This window comes from Phyllostomus hastatus, unplaced genomic scaffold (genome assembly GCF_019186645.2).
Source record: "Phyllostomus hastatus isolate PE091 unplaced genomic scaffold, TTU_PhHast_1.1 phas_scaffold_129, whole genome shotgun sequence".
Classification (NCBI taxonomy): Eukaryota; Metazoa; Chordata; class Mammalia; order Chiroptera; family Phyllostomidae; genus Phyllostomus; species Phyllostomus hastatus.
Genome location: NW_025334009.1, coordinates 4,634,493 through 4,650,316, shown reverse-complemented (window position 1 = coordinate 4,650,316; position 15,824 = coordinate 4,634,493). Strand labels below are relative to the sequence as shown.

At 54.2% G+C, this 15,824-nt stretch overlaps 1 protein-coding gene and 1 non-coding gene across 2 annotated transcripts; both read right to left on the bottom strand.

Annotated features, from left to right (window-relative positions):
- Nucleotides 1–219: 219 nt before the first annotated feature.
- Nucleotides 220–4,857, bottom strand: NICN1 (nicolin 1, tubulin polyglutamylase complex subunit). Its single transcript, XM_045857234.1, has 6 exons — nucleotides 4,650–4,857; nucleotides 3,156–3,332; nucleotides 2,793–2,906; nucleotides 2,283–2,354; nucleotides 1,854–1,958; nucleotides 220–1,779 (listed from the first exon to the last, which is right to left on the bottom strand). The coding sequence occupies exons 1-6, from the start codon at nucleotides 4,779–4,781 to the stop codon at nucleotides 1,738–1,740; spliced, it is 642 nt and encodes a 213-aa protein (XP_045713190.1). The 5' UTR covers nucleotides 4,782–4,857; the 3' UTR covers nucleotides 220–1,737.
- On the bottom strand, nucleotides 1,066–1,200 carry LOC123830895. Its single transcript, XR_006787832.1, has one exon. It is a non-coding gene; the product is annotated as a small nucleolar RNA SNORA16B/SNORA16A family (small nucleolar RNA).
- Nucleotides 4,858–15,824: the final 10,967 nt, after the last annotated feature.

Here is a 15,824-nt window from a genome sequence, read left to right as displayed (position 1 = left end):
GCTGTTCGGAATCTGGGCTGGGGCTAGACCTCCCTCAGCTGACTGCCCTGCTGCCTCCAGGGGCCAAAGTTCAGGTGGAGGGCTGACAGGCTTGAATTGCACAGTTGGGACATCAGGAGAGTACAGACAAATAGGAGGAGGGGGAAAGATGGGGAGGACATTGGAGAGAGGTCCAGGGGGAGCCAGCCCAGCAGGCCGAGCACCGCAGGAACCTGGTCACATGTGAGGGTCTCCAGCTCTCCCGCTGGGTGGACACAGGCAGCCAACAGTCAGGCATTCCACAAGTGTTTATTGACCTTGCAGCATGCTAGGCCCTGTGCTAGGTGCTGGGGACACAGCTGTGAATGAAGCACTGTCCCTGCCACCCCAGAGACCCCTGTCAACACACACACACACACACACACACACACACACAGAGTGATACTCCCTGAGCAAAGAACTGTGGTTGTTACCCTCTTAGCAAAAGCTGAATGGAGCTAAGTAAATGACCCTGCAGGGAAAGGTACCACCTGCAAGAACCCTGATGGGTGTGAGAAGAGGGTGGCCACCAAAAGGTGGCTGACCCTCCCCCAGAAAGCTGTTGAGCCATATAAATATCTAATTTCCCAGGTCCAGCATGCTGCAGTGCTGCCTCCTATAGTCATCAGGGGCAAAGACAGAAAAAGAAAAAAAGAGAGAGAGAAGCAGTATTTTCTCATCAGGACGAGCAGCCTGCCTTATTCAGTGGTTGGCATGGGGCTATAGAAGGCCTCAGCCTCTAGACACCAGTGAGAAGCCTCACCTGGACCCGCTCCCCACCAGGATCCCTCATCACCCTGAGCATGACTTTTGGAAGCAGGCAGCTGGGAGCAGGGGCAAGGATGTACTTTGGGCTGTGTCAGATAGCAAATAGGTCGTAGGACTCATTCTCAGACCTTGGCTTTGCCAGGGGCTCCTGCGCAGTCTAGGTGAGCAGACCCTCTTGAACACACATCCAGAAGACAACTCAGAGACCACGGGACTGGCGGCTCAAATTGCCACCTTTGCTCCCTAGGCGGGCGGCAGGAATTTTTTGGTTTTTTTTTCTTCTGTCTTTTCCCAAAATGTTGCACATCAGTTACAGCAAACAGAATGGCAACCCTAAAGGAAAACTGTCACCCTGGGCTCCTTTTTGACCACAGCATCTATGTGGAAGCAGCTGCTGCTTGGATAAGGGCGAAGCAGGCAGCAGGGGTTGAGACAGGAAATTTCTTTTTGTGGACATGACACAAAGGGAAAGACGACCACTAGGAGGCGCAGGAGGAAGGCGTGGGGCTCCTGTTCCTCCTTCAAGCTTCCAAACTACGTCAGTGCCATGGTTACAACAGCCTACAACGCTCAACAGAGCAGGTTCTAGTAGGTCACCCAGCCCGCCGCACTCAGGTGAGGGAGCAGGCAGAGACAGAAGTGTGTGTGTTGGCAGGAGGAGCACAGGGCACACAGCGATTCTTAGTAAGTAGAACTAGAGTGTTTTTAGGGCAGGAAGAGGAATTCAGGGTTGTGGTCAGGTGAGGACAGCGTGCAAACCCCACCACCAGGAGCTCATGCAGAAGCAGCGCAGTGAGCTCCCTAGAATCTTGACTCTGTGAATGTGGCCCAGACAGAACGGGCGTGCCGGCCAACACTCATGGAATGCACAGGGAAAGCACTTCAGCCTCTGGTGGCCCAAACCAGTCTTCGGTGCACAAGGAAGGTCGACGTCTTGCTTAGAGCCACAACTCAAGTGTAGGAGAGCAAGTTCAGGTCGTAACAGCCGTCCACCTGCAACGCAGAAGACCGTCAGATCCGATCCGCTCAGGGCGATGGGCGCCGCGCAGCTGGAAGCGATCACTCACGTCGAAGCGGCCGATCCTCGTGGAGGTGTGACTGGCCCGGATCATCTCTGTCAGCGCCCACATCTGCTGCACCTCGGAGGACACCCTGCTGGGGTCTGGGAGACCCTGCTCCCAAAGGAGGGGTCAGTGGCCAGGGCTCTCTCCCCAGCAGTGCCCTTAGAGCTCCCGAAAGGCCAAGTCGGACTATGGGGCCCTCCAGCTGAGATCAGTGACATTTTCAGATGACTTGTGACACATGAGGTTGGGGCCTCATGGGCTGCAGGAGAGCCAGCCCCACCCAGAGACACCTCAAATGCCATGGAACATCCGGGAGGAAACTGGCACAGAGTGAACCAAGGGCACCAGGTGTGGTTCCCTGCAGACAGGGTCCCCCCACCCCCGGACAGGAGAGCTAGTCACATGTGGTTCTTACTCAGGGTGAGGGCTTACCTCAAGGAGGGGCGCAGGCTGCTCACAAGGCACTGGGTGGGAGAGCCACTTGGGAAAGGTCATGGAGGGGCTCTGCAAAGCAAAGACATCCTTCCCTGAGGGATGGAGCGGGGGAGAGTCCTGGGACCCATTTCCAAGGTCATGGGAGCAGAGATAAAGGGTCCCTGAACCTTGAACACTGGGAAAACCCTGTTCAGGGGTCCACAAAGGCCCAAAAGGCAGTCAGACCACCTAAGCTCTTCTGCTCTGCAGAAGGAGGCCCCGGGAACACAGGCACAGAGGTGTCTCCCAGCACCTGAAGGCTCCAGCTCTGAAAGAGACAGGTGGCTCCAAAGGTCAGGGGATATGGGGACACAGCCTTACCTCTCATCACGAGCTCTCAACACTCCCACCTGGCTGACCACTGTTATCTTGACCCTTCCATTTGCACCCCTACCCCCAGCTCTGCCAGCCATGGCTTGGAGCCTCCCGGGGAAAGGGACAACCAACAGCTCTGAGCTCATCACTTACCTTTGGTCCCTGCTGGTAGATCTGCAGCTCCTCCACTGTGAAAGACAGCCACAGTGGTGACGGCTGTCGCAGAATCAGGCGCAGCTCCAGCACTCTAGCCATGTCACACAGCATCTGACACATACGCATACAAGGACCCAGAGAGGCCCCAGGTCACTGACCAGGAGCCTCCCAATGAGCCAAGCTGCCGCCTCCCCTGGCCTTTGGGGAGGAAAGAACAGTAGTCCCTTCAAGGCCCTTCCCACAGAGCCACAGCCCAGGAAACCCTTGCCCTGCTCATCCCTCCTGGGAGCCTGGCCCAATTCTCAGGCCCCTGGTGAGCCCTCCTCTGGGCTGCCCTGGCCATGCTGAGTCCCAGCTGACCTGGTGCTTGAACAGCGATACATACTCCTGAGCTCCCTCCTCACTGTGTGGGTCAGGCATCAGGCAGTAGTCCCGCAGGCAGGTCACCCACTTGGCTGGCGTGTGCATCGAGGTGTACTGCCGAACACGGATGCTCAGAAAGGCTGTGTAGTAATTCTTAAATGTAATCTCCTGCAACTGGAGCACACACAGCCCACCACGGCAAATCAGAGCTAAGGCCAGGGCCTGAAAGGCTCAAAGGCACCATCTCCTCCTCCCCTTAGGAATGTCCTCTTCTACCAACCTAACAAGCATCCTTTTGGGGCTCAAAAACAAGCTCACACCCTGGCTGGCGTAGCTCAGTGGATTCAGCTCGGGCTGCGAACCAAAGCATGGCAGGTTCGATTCCCAGCCAGGGCACATGCCTGGGTTGCAGGCCATGGTCCCCAGCAACCTCACATTGATATCTCTCTCTCTCTCTCTCTCTCTCTCTCTCTCTCTCTCCCTCCCTCTCTCTCTCTCTCCCTCCCTTCCCTCTCTAAAAATAAATAAATAAATCTTTAAAAAAAGAAAGCTCACTTTCTTAAAGGAGCTCACAGTGTAAATGAGCAAGTCGTATAAACAACTGCAGATTTTGCCACATGCCCAAGATCACACACACAGAGGCTCCCCCATATTGGATCAGGATTTCCCAGCTTATACTTCAGGAACAGCTTGGGTGAGAACCACACTCTATCAGACAAAGTGCATGGGGCCGAGAGGTAGGCAGGGCACAGACACAAGGTGGCCCTGAATGCCAGGCCATCAGAAAACAAACTTTATCCTTTGTGTGGAAGTCCTGCAGGGTCCTGTCACTTGGCCAACTGATGTGGAAGTGCAGCTGGAGACTGAAATCCCGAGCCAGCCCTGGCCAGGCAGCTGAGTGAGTTAGAGCATCACCCTGACACACCAAGGTTGCGTGTCTGATCCCCCACTCAGGGCACACACAACAATCATGCATACGTAAATGGAACAACAAATTGACGGTTCTCTCCTCTCTCCCTCCCTCTCTCTCTAAAATCAATATATTTTTTAAAAAACCCAGAAGTTATCAAATTAAAAAAAACCAACAACCTGGAGCCATGGAGAGGTGCCCGATGAGGGATGGATTGAACGTGACCTCCAGCAGAGACTGTAGGGATGGACGGGAGGCAGGTTTGGGGGTAACTCATTGTCTAAGGATCCCCAGCGACAAAATCACCTAGCCTATATTTGTCTCCCAACTGTATTTCCAACACCTAACCTGCTACCTTGGCACTTTCCTGCCCATGCAGCTCTGGATATGGGGGCGAGATGGTGCAGAAAACAGAAAAGTAAGCTGCCTTCTAGTACAATAAATATGGATTAACTGAAGGAGTAAATAAATGGTTAACTGATTTTCAAGGGCGAGACTAGTGCCAAGGCTTTGTGTAAAAGATTCGATGCCTAGGACACACCCGAGTTCCCAGGGCAGCCCCGCCCACGGGGCTTGCTCACCTCGAAGGGCGCTATGTTGGGGAAGGTGACATCGATGACCAGCACACCAGGCCGGCCTTGGGAGGTCCGCACATCGCCCACTTGCAGCGCCACGGTGCCTTTCACATGGCAGGCCACCGGCACGCGGGACATTGTGCCAGCGGCGGGGAGCAAGCACAACCGCCGATTCTGGCCTCGGACTGCTGATGCTTCCCGGCGTCCCCAACACAGCCCCAAGAACTACAACTCCCGGGAGGACTCGCGCTTGGCCAGCCCAGCCAATCACCAATGCTCAGGGCGGGCCCCGAGTCGGAAGTGCCCGAGGAAGTGCTTCACCCAAGTACTCAGCCAGCCTTGCAGTCGCCGGGTACCCTGCCTATGAGACGGCCCAACGTTTGTGTAACTGAGCCGTCCTGAGCCCTTTTGTCGCCTCAGGTCTCTCTGTTACTGCTTCTGCGCAGAGGAGTCCTCAGTTAAAGCCTGTAAAGCCGTGAGCACGAACGATGAAAAAAGTACCTGCCGACATTAATTGCAAAAATAGGTATAAATCCTTTTTTTTTAAATGGGCAAAGGATTTGATCAGATAATTTACAAAAGGTAAATACCTAATACGTCCATGACAAGATGCTTAACGTGATTATTCATCAAGGAAAGACAAATTGGCATCCCCACACAGGCACTACAAAACAGGCTAAAATTAAAGATTGCCAAGGACGTGGACTGCCCAGAACCTCCATCTACTAGTTATTTTTGGCCATTCTGGAAATCAGTTTGGCATCTCTTTAAAAACTAAATTTATATCTACACTATGGTCAAGTGATTTCACTCCTAAGTATTTGCCCCCCAAAAATGGAAGCATAAATCCACCCGAGAGCTTTATTAATAATAGCCCAAAAATGGAAATAATCCAAATGTCCAACAGATGAACAGAAAAACTAACTGTGCTATATTCATACAATGTAATACAACTTAACAATGAGAAGAAATGAACAAATCCAAGTGTCTACCCACAGATGGGTGTTAGTGGTTATTGTTACTATTATTATCCTGCCTTGTTCATTCAATATTGCTAGGAGCTTTCCTCCTCTGGATCAGAAATTTGACAAGAAGACCCGATATTTCAGTCCAAGTCCAAAAACTGGAAAAGACCAGAGTTCCAGATCATGCACTCAGGCAGGAGGAGTTTGCTTTTACTCGGCATTTTTTGTTCTATTTGGATCTTCAATTGACTGGATGAGGCCCACCATACCAGGGAGGGCAATGTGTTTCACATGAACTATTCAAATGTACATTTCACCCCAAAACACCCTCCCAGACACACACCCAGAGTAATGTCTGGCTAAATATGTAGGTAACCTGTGATCCTGTCAAGCTGACACATAAAATCAACCATCATAGAATACATTTTTAAATTTCCACATATTGTGATTTTTTTTGGTTGTCCTCCACTTACTCATTGCTAGTTTTATTCTATTGTGATCAGAAAAGATACTTTGTATAATTTCAATCTTTTAAAATTTCTTAGGACTTGTTTTGTAACATAACATATAGGCTATCCTGGAGAACGTTCCATGTGGACTTGAGAAGAGCGTGTACCCCGTTGTCATTGGTGGAGTGTCCATTAGGTCCAGCTGTTCACGCCCTCCTTTTCCTTGCTGGTCTTCTGTTCGGTGGTTCTATCCATTAGTGAGAGTGGAACACTGAAGCCTGCCACTATTACTGTGGAACTATTTCTCCTCTCAGTTCTGTCGGGTTTGCTTCATACATTTTTGGGCTTTCTTGTTAGGTCTGTATATATTTATAATTTTTATATCATCTTGATATATTGTGCCTTTTATCAATATACTTTCTTCTTTGTCTCTGGTAACCTGTTTTGATTTAGGTCTTATTTGTCTTACAATAATATAGCCAAACAGACCTCCTTTAGTTACTATTTGCATGGAATACATTTTTCCAAGCTTCTACGTTCAGTCTTTCAGGTCCTTATATCTAAGATGAGTCTCTTGAAAATAATATACAGCCCTGGCTGGCATAGCTCAGTGGATTGAGTGCGAGCTGCGAACCAAAGTGTCGCAGGTTCAATTCCCAGTCAGGGCACATACCTGGGTTGCAGGCCATGACCCCCAGCAACCGCACATTGATGTTTCTCTTTCTCTCTCTTTCTCCCTCCCTTCCCTCTTTAAAAATAAATAAATAAAAATAAAAATAAGAAACTAATATACAGAATAGTTCTTGTTTTTTTAAATCCAATCTGTCTTTAATTTTAATTTTAGATTTTAAAAGAGGTTTTATTAATTTATTTTTGGAGAAAGGGGAAGGAAGGGAGAGAAGGAGGGAGGGAGGGAAACATCGATCAGTTGCCTCTTGTGTGCCCCCAGCTGGTGACCTGGCCTGCAACCCAGGCATATGTCCTGACTGTGAAGTGAACTGGCAACCTTTTGGTTTGCAGGCTGGCACTCAATCCACTGAGTCACACCAGCCAGGGCTTAAATTCTTTTTAATATGATATTTTTCTTAGCCCCAAATATGATCGTTTCAACATAAAACCAATTTAAAATGTTAATTAGATATTTTACAGTATTTTAGCCAAATATTTGACGTCAATTGTGTATTTTACTCTTAACAACACTTCTTAATTCAGATTAGCTACATTTTAAGTGCTCAGTAGTCACATGTGCCTAGTAGCTGCCATACTTTACTGCATGACTCTAACATATAAATCCTGGAAAAGCAGGACTTGGTCTGTCTTGTTCCTGGCTAAATTCCCAGTGCCAGGCACATAGTTGGTGTTCAGGTAGTGTTTGTGGAATTCCTGAATGAATGGAATAGCTTTGCACTCCTTGCAGTGGTCCATGCAATGGACCAGGCATTGGACCCCTAGGACTGGTCTGCGTCTCAGCCTCTGAGAACAGATTTCCTAGCTGGCAACTTGCAGCATAGTCAGGACAATAGCGCCACCTGCTGGGAAGCAGAGAATCACCCACCGGTAAGAATAGGCTCCCAGACTCAAGGCTGGTGGGGCCGGCGTAGGAGGGAGGTGGGTTCTGGGTGCGGGGAATGCCATTCTTGACCGGAGCCTTGGACCCTCACCTTTCCAAAGGTCTTTCCCAGACCTTACCTCTTAGCATTACCAAGGTAATTATTGTATCAAGAATCCCGTCAAGCCATGGCTGGTGTGGCTCCGTGGTCTGAGCCGTGGCCTGCAGACTGAAGGGTAGCCCATTCAATTCCCAGTTAAGGTGTGTGTCTGGAAGGTTGACCAGGTTGGGGGTGCGCGGGAAACAACTGATCTATGTTTCTCTCCCTCTCTTTATCCTCCCTTTCCCCTCTTTCTAAAATAAATAAATAAATAAATAAAATCTTTAAAGAAAAGAATCCCATCAATAGTCAAAGCAAGGAAACCACGTGGAGGTCCACTGTGCATGGCGTGCACCTAGACTCTGAAAATGGCTGCTTGACGGAGTCTCCCTCGAGCCAGCCTTCTGCCCGGTTCTTCTTAAATTCTGTTGAGTGTCCTGGCTGGGAACTGAGCCAGCGACCCTTGGGTTTTCAGGCCGGCGCTCAATCCACTGAGCCACGCCAACCAGGGCAACACATATATTCTTTTATAAAAGTAATAAATTATGTTGGGTCTAGGCCTTCGGAGAACCTAATGAAAGCCAACCTCCAACACACACACTCTCTCTCACGCACACACACACACACACACACACACACACACAAGTTGTTCTTGTTCATGTACATAAACTTCTACTTTGGTCCAATGGTATAATGGATCTCCAAAAGCAATCAAGTATCTGATCCAGGTAGGGAAAACTAGCAATGTTGACTGAACAAAGCAGGATAAAAATAGTAAGAATACTAATAACAATCTCTAACACTTATTTAGCATTTTCTATGTGCTAAGCACTCACTGCCCTCTCTATTTGTGTTCTTCACTCAGCCCGTTCCCCTTCAAGGCAGGAATTGCACTCATCCTCATGCCACAGGGAAGAAAAACTGAAAGTTTCCAGAACTTGCCCGAGGCCGTCCAGCTGATGAGTGAGCCGCCCTACTGGGGTTCAACTCTGGCAGAAGGATACCACGTGGTATATGGAATCTGGTCTCCATTCTATAACATTTTCTATTTCACAAATATTTACTGAACTTTTTCGTCATGTAGGCATACAGCAGTGACCCAAAGCCTCTGTGCTCGCAGAGTTTTTTATTCTGGTGGAGGAGAGAAGGCAAAGCAGTCTACATGTAACAGCTAGTAGTGACGAGCACCAGAACAAAACAAGAGATGCATCCAGCACACCCTCGCAAGGGGCTGGCCGGCTCATTTTGTTGAAGGCCCCTGGGTCCCAGGACAGACAGAAGTCCTTTCCTCGTCTGCCACTGTGGGCTCAAAGCTGCTGGTTGGTGGCGGTAGGTAGCAGGAAGTGACAAACAAGGCCAGGCTCTGCCTAGAGGTGGCCACACCGGGCAGCTTACTAACTGAGTAGAAGAAGGATTCAGTTTCTAGATGAACCAGTTAGGAGGGCTATCCTGGGTGGGCTGTCAAAGGTGGGGAGGGTGTGAGATTCTGGCAGGACCCAGGAGAATGGGCATGATTTCACCTTGCGCTATGCTTAGCCCAGGGCGCATAGCAGGTGCTCAATTAATGTGGTGAATGACTGCTACAGCCAGTTAAAAAACAAAACAAACACAGAAGGTATGTTGTTGGATGTGCATGTGAACCAAGCCGAGCCCAGAGCTTCCTAAGCTCCCAGAGGCCTCCAGTTGTCAGCCAGACTCCTTGGAATGGGCAGAAGCTAGGGGGCAGCAGATCCTGTGGCGAAACAGGGAAGGGAGGCTTAGTGTGAGCCGGGCAGCCCAGCCCTGGTGAGTGTAGGTCTAGATTCCCAGTGGGGTATGAAGCTGCCCTTCTTTTTATGCTGTCCCCCACACGATGAGTTGAAGTAACTCCAAGGAGGCGGCAGAGCGGGTGGGCCCCATGAGTCTCCGGTAGTCCGGCTCCTCAGGCTCTAGAGGGCAGTGCAAGTCAAGGCGGCCAGGAGCCGGCCCCAGCCAGCCGGGGGAGACCAGACCGGAATTTCTCCCGCGTTAACCACACCTGGGTACTTCTAGCCTGGCGACCCTGACTCACTGCGGATGTTCAGGAATCCTTGTAAACTGTATAGACAAGGTTCTGTGTGGGGGGAGTGTTGGTCCGGGAAAGTATCAATCGCTTTTTTGGATTATGGAGGTAGGAAAGCTGGGGCACTTGCCGCAGGTGGTGAAACCCCTGGAACCCATCTCTCAGGCTTAGCTTCCGGCCCAGCTCCATGCTACTTTCCTAAATGTGGGCTGACAGCCCCACCCACCCCCTCCTGCCGTGGAATACTCAGCTGCCCCATCCAGGACGCTGTGTGTCTAATCAGGGGGGTTGGCGGGAAACAAGACTTTCTCTTTGGGGGCTGCTGGCCATGGCTGGGAGCTTGGAGCAGCTTCCTGCAGCTGCTGGGGACAGGCAGCCAAGGAATGCCTGAGCGTCCCTGGCTTTCCTGGGAGCCACTGTCCTGCCGCCCAAGTCACTGGACGCCACCAGGCCCCATTCTGGGCCTCGCTGTTGGTACATTTTATCCCATTAGGAAAGGAATCTGGAACGAGCTGGATGACTCCAGCATTGGGCAACGCAGGACCAGCAGCTGGCTATCTCGAAAGTTCTCCTACCTAGTTTTTTTCTTTTCTAAGATTTTATTTATTTATTTTTAGAGAGAGGGGAAGGAGAGAGAAAGAAAGGGAGAGAAACATCAATGCGTGGTTGCCTGTCCTGTGCCCCCTACCAGAGACCCGGCCAACAACCCAGGCATGTGCCCTGACTGGGAATCGAACCAGCGACCCTTTGATTTGCAGGCCGGGCGCTCAATGCACTGAGCCACACTGGCCAGGGCCTACTTCGTTTTCTGAGCTCCCTTTCCTTGGCCCCCATTTCAGATCCTTCTGCTCAGAGTCAGGCAAGTTCCAGCAAAGTCTAGGATCCGGGCCTGCTTAGGCAGGCAGTCACCTTTGCCCCCTTTCTTTCCCATCTGGCCAGGCCTGGACCAGCTCTGCTGCTGCTGCTGCTGCTGCTGAACCTCTCCTGGGAGTTCCCCAAGGCGGCAGGAAGCTCAGCTGCGCCCCTCCCCAAAGACCTAGCTGCAGTGACCCTCCTCCACACGACCTCGGGCCAGGCCAGGCTGCCGGACTCCCACACACCTCCTGGCCTCCGGAGTGCCGCCGTCCCCACTTAAGAGCCAGAACTCGCGGGCTTCTGGTCGTCCCGCCTGCGTCTTCTGGTTCTCTGCTTTTGGGCTTCCTGCCTGGCTGGGAACAGAGTAGCTCCTCAGTAGAGGGCTTTGTGGTTTTATGTGGCCACTTCCTGCCCTCCACCCAGGTCCTTACCCTTTAACCCTGGAGGGCTGATGTGTAAGGTCACGCCAGAATTCTCAGGGTGACCTTACAATCAGGCCGCCCTGAGGATACCTCTGTCCAACCACTGGCCCCAGGTCTTTTTGCTGCTCTTTGGGAGGGGCTGGGAGGCCTCTGCTTTTCCTGCCTTGCTGAATTTGGCCTGTAGCCTCTTCCCTAACTTGTCCCCAGCTATTTCCAACAGCTGGCACTGCCAACTCAACAATGTCAAGACCCCAGCAAGGTGAGGCCGGAGTGGTCATTGCCCATATGCATAAGGGGAGAAGGAGACAGACCTCGCTCTGTTTCTCCCAAGTCTGGAAGCCCCTCTCATGGGTCCAAAGCCTCTGCGTCCCAGGCTCCAGGGGTGGGTGGGTCCTAGTAGTTGAAATTTTGATGTAACGTATCCATTTGTTCACCCACTCAGCAAGCCTGAGCCAGGTACAGTGAAGTCTATGAAGATGAGCCCAGGTAAGTAACTTAACCCTTGGGCCTCAGTTTCCTCACCTGTAACATGAGCCAGTAATAGTAACTGCCACAGGCAGTTGTTGGGAGGCACACCGAAATTTTGTGTGTCCAGGGTGCGGGACAAAGCTCAAGGATGGTATCAAGGGCAATTTCCACCATCCAGGAGCTTGAGGTCTCCTGGAGACAACGAGGAGAGTCAGATGCTTGGGAGGCTCGTGGGTCTTCTTCCTGCGTAGCACAGGCAGGACTTGGGTAGGCAGATGGAGAGGGGACCACACAGGTGGTACTCCGCAGAAAGTTGAGGGGAGGTGACGTGGCTGGTGGGTCTTGACCTGTTTCAGACAGGTCCCTGTTGCCCAGGGTGGTACAGGGCGGGGCTTAAATTCATTCTGCAGGTGACTGCGAGTCCCCGAAAATACGTCGGCGTATGGGGTTGAGTCCGATACCAACCGGACTCCCTGGGACGTCTCTCCAGGAGGCCCCGTCTCAGATACTAGAGGTTCCCAGGACCGAGGGAGGGAATAGACACCCACAGATCTTTCGGTCTGTCCTGGGGACCAACTTTAAACCTGATATCATAATATGGGGGGCTAAGCAGGGATCCAGAGCAGGCAGGGACACGTGCCCAGGCTGGGAACTGAGACAGGAGTGAGGTTGGCCAAGTGGAAGAAGAGTGCCCTGGGCAGGCGTGTCCCAGGTGGGAAGGCGGGAGGGGCGCTGGCGGGTGCCTGGCATATTTGTGGGAACCTGGAGTCTCCATGGGGCAGGGGTCCTGAGAGACGGGGTAGGGAGGGGAGGGGAGGGACCGGGAGAAGTAGAAGTGGAGAGCATGTGGGTAGGAGTGGCAGAGAGGTCGGGTGGGGTACGGTCGGGGGAGGGGGCCAAGCCGGCACGTGAGGAGGGAGCGCGGTGCTCTGGTCCTCCGGCAGCCCAGCCGGGAGTCAGGCGGAGCGCTGGCGGGGCAGGATCGCAGGTAGATGTGGGTCTACACTTCAGCTCTGGTTGCTGTCCCAAGAGGCCCGAGTCCGCAGAGGACGGGGTCGCATAGCCTCCTCCTCCCTGAAGGCCACACATGAGAGTGCTCAGAAGACCACAGCCCAAGAAGGCAAGGGGAAAGTGTCGGGTGGGGGCTGGCGCCTCGCCCTCGGGGCGGACAGGAGGCAGGGGCACCTTGGCCCTTGAGGGGCCTGGGAGCAGTGCCAGCTGTTGCTCCTCGCCGGGGTGGGGTGGGGTACAGGTGGCCCACAGCTGTGGTGGGTCTCCAGGATTTGAGGACAGGGACATCTGAAAGGTAGGGCTGCGGGTGGGCCAGCAGGGCCGCGGACGCAGTGGAGGTCGTGGCAGTTCAGCCTGGGGCAGTATCCCACGCTGATCCAGCTGTCCCTGAGCAGCTGCTGGCCCAGGGGGAGGGGGCGGGGCAGCAACAGGTGAGGAAGCTCCCTGGCTGCTGGCCGTGGGAATGGAGGTCACAAGCCAGCGGGGGTGGGAGGGCGTTGGGGGAGGGGAAGCATCTGCGGGCCAACTGGCCAGCCTGGCTTTCACATGCAACCGAGATTCCTCAGGGAAGGGGAGGTTGGGGCTGGGGCTGGGAGGCCAGTGCTGTCCTCCCGCTTCCCGTGGTTCCCCCCAAAGACCATCCTTCTGGCTACACAGCCTCCCCGGGGCCCCCCTGGGACTCTCCCCTACCCTCATCCCAGGGTTGGCTACTTTCCCTCCCCTCTTCAGCCCCTTATCTGCACCTGTGCTCTGGCCCGTCTCCTGGGAAGGAAAGTAAACAGCCTCTTGGAAAACCTTGGCCCACAATGTTCAGAGGGGGAAAGGGGTTCACCCGAGGTCCCAGTCAGTCAGAGGCAGGCACTCGGGCCCCCGTTTTTGGGACCTCAACTCTGGGCAGCCCAGTAGTGGTCACCCTTGGTGTTCACCTGAAAGAGCAAGCAGGCCTGCGGCACCTGCAGGCCCTGCCTCCTGCCAGCAGAGGGGCCGTACTGGGAACAAGGCTGGTCCCAGCGTAGGAGCGGCAAGGAGGCCAGGGGGCTCCCGCTTCTCCGCCCACCTCTGCAGCAGGGCCTCGAGCCATCACTGACACTGAGTCAATGGCCGAGGGACCCAGGCGGCAGGGTAAGTACAAGGAAGTTTCAGGCAGAGGGAGGGTAAGGGGTCAGCTGAGGCCAGCCTTCCTTCCTGCCCCCCGCCCCCCAGTCCCCATCCCCAATGGGATGAGCAGCTGCTGGGCTCTGGCTCTGAGACCCAGGACATCCCCTCTGGAAGCAGCCTCCCCACCACCCCCACGTCCCCACCTGTGTACTGTACCCGCTGCCACGCTCCCTCATGGGCACAGAGATGGGACCAGAGAGGCAGATGGGAAATGCTTCCTTTTACCTTTCCTGAGAAGACTCTGCAGAAGTCATGAATGGCGCTCTGCATGACCCCGGGCCGGTCAGCGCCCCTGCAGAGAGCCTGTACGGTGCCTGCACCCAGAGGCCCAGAGCCCTGGCTCCACGCTGGGGTCCCACTTTCCCGAGGACCCGTCCTGAGCCCAGCCCCCAGTGTACTTCCCCCTCCGGGCCCTTCCCCGTCCTTGAGGTCCCTCATCAGGTTCAGCCCCCTGAGCCCATATGATGGGCACAGACCCTCTCCCGGTCATGCGCAGGGGCCCCCAACCAGGAGCTCGGTCCACTTTGGGTAGGTGGCAGCTGCCGGGGCGCACCTTTGAAGGTCACTGGCCCCGAGCAGTGAGCAGGAGGGAAGTGGGTGGGACAGCTGGCTGAGGCCTCAAGTGCCTTGCAGGGGACACCACCCCACCTGTCCCGAGGACCTCCTGCGATCCCAAGTCTGGCGGCAGCCCCAGGGGAGCTGGGCGGATAATTTCCCTGGAACCTGTCTTGGGGCAGGGCCTTGCCCCCTAACCCTCACCCACGACCCCCCACTCTTCCACTCCTCTACCCTGTGTAGCAGGAGCTGCCCGCACCCACACCCGAGGAGCCATTCCTCCTCCCCCTCGTCCTTCCTCCTCTGGGGCTGGAAGGAGGGGCGCCACCTCTCTCTCTGCATTCCAGGGGGAGGTGGAGGCAGGGATAGTGAGACATTTCTCTCTAAATGCTTGTTCTGACTTGACTTCCCTGGTGACTGGTGCTCCTTCCCGAAGACCCCCCATCGCTGCCCTGCGCTCAGTCTCTGCTTCCCCACCTACCAGGGGGAGGAGGGGCTCGGGGCTGCAAAACTGCTGTCTCCCCTTCCTCACTCTACCACATTCCTTCCTGGAGGCCGGAGGGCACGGGCTGGGATCCGCCCTGCCTCCTTGCCCCCATCCTCCAGCTAACCTGCTCCTGGGAACTGCTCCGGCCTGGTCCAGTCCAGCTCCAGCGCCACCCTCCCACCGTTTGCTCTTTCGCCTGTTCACTGTTCCGTTCACTGCTCAGGCCCTGGCGACCCCCAGGGCTCCTCAGACCTGCCTGCCCAGCTCCTCCTCCATCCCCTGGACTTGCTCCAGTCCTTCCCTGCAAAGCCTCGGCCTCCTCCTTCACCTCCTGCAGGCCATCCCTGCGGAACATGCAGCAGGTTCTGGCCCCCCCGCAGCCCCTGATTATTCCCTATTTTATTTACTTGTTCCCATGTTTATTTACTTATTTGATATCTGTCTTGTCACACTAGAATTCGGGCTCCGTGAGAGCAGGGCTGGCTCCTTTTACCCCTTGCGTGTTCCCAGCCTCCAACACTCAGCAGATATCTGCGGATTGAAACACACGTGGATGGAGGTTCACCCGGCCCTGACTCAGCCACAGGAAGTGATCCGCGGTGGCTCTCGGTGGGCAGGCAGTTCTGAAACCCACATATGAGGTCACTTGATGATGTGGGTGACCAAGGGGCTCAGAGAAGGCAAGCAGCTTATACCACGAGGTCACACAGTGACCTTAGCCCTGGGTCCCGGCAGGGGTTGATTCTTCCTATAGACACAATGGGAGGCTTGGCTGATGAGCCAACTCTTTAGGCCTTTATTAGCTCCCCTCGGGATGACCCCAGGGATCCCTCTCATTCCTCCCAGCAATGCTGGGGACTCCCCAGACCGCAGGCGGGGCTCCCCAAGGCCCTGGCTGTGCCTGCTAGCACTCAGCCTGGAGCAAAGGCTATGCGTCACTCCTGCGCAACCCGCAACCCTTTCCGGTGCTCCACGGGCATGCCCGTCGGCCATGATAACAGAATCGGTGGCTGTTGTGTCACTGATCAATGTCTCCTGACTCAGGGGCCCCGAGGGTAGCCCAGGTGGATGAGACGGACGTGCCAGATCTCAGGCCAGCCCAGAAGAAGAAGCGTTTCCCC

Bases quoted from the DNA above. Each gene is read 5' to 3' on its own strand.
- NICN1 (XM_045857234.1), bottom strand. From the start codon at position 4,781: ATGTCCCGCGTGCCGGTGGCCTGCCATGTGAAAGGCACCGTGGCGCTG. The intron at 3,333-4,649 runs GTGAGCAAGCCC...TGTGTGCTCCAG, and splicing joins CCAACATAGCGCCCTTCGAG to TTGCAGGAGATTACATTTAA. The intron at 2,907-3,155 runs GTCAGCTGGGAC...CGTATGTGTCAG, and splicing joins TATCGCTGTTCAAGCACCAG to ATGCTGTGTGACATGGCTAG.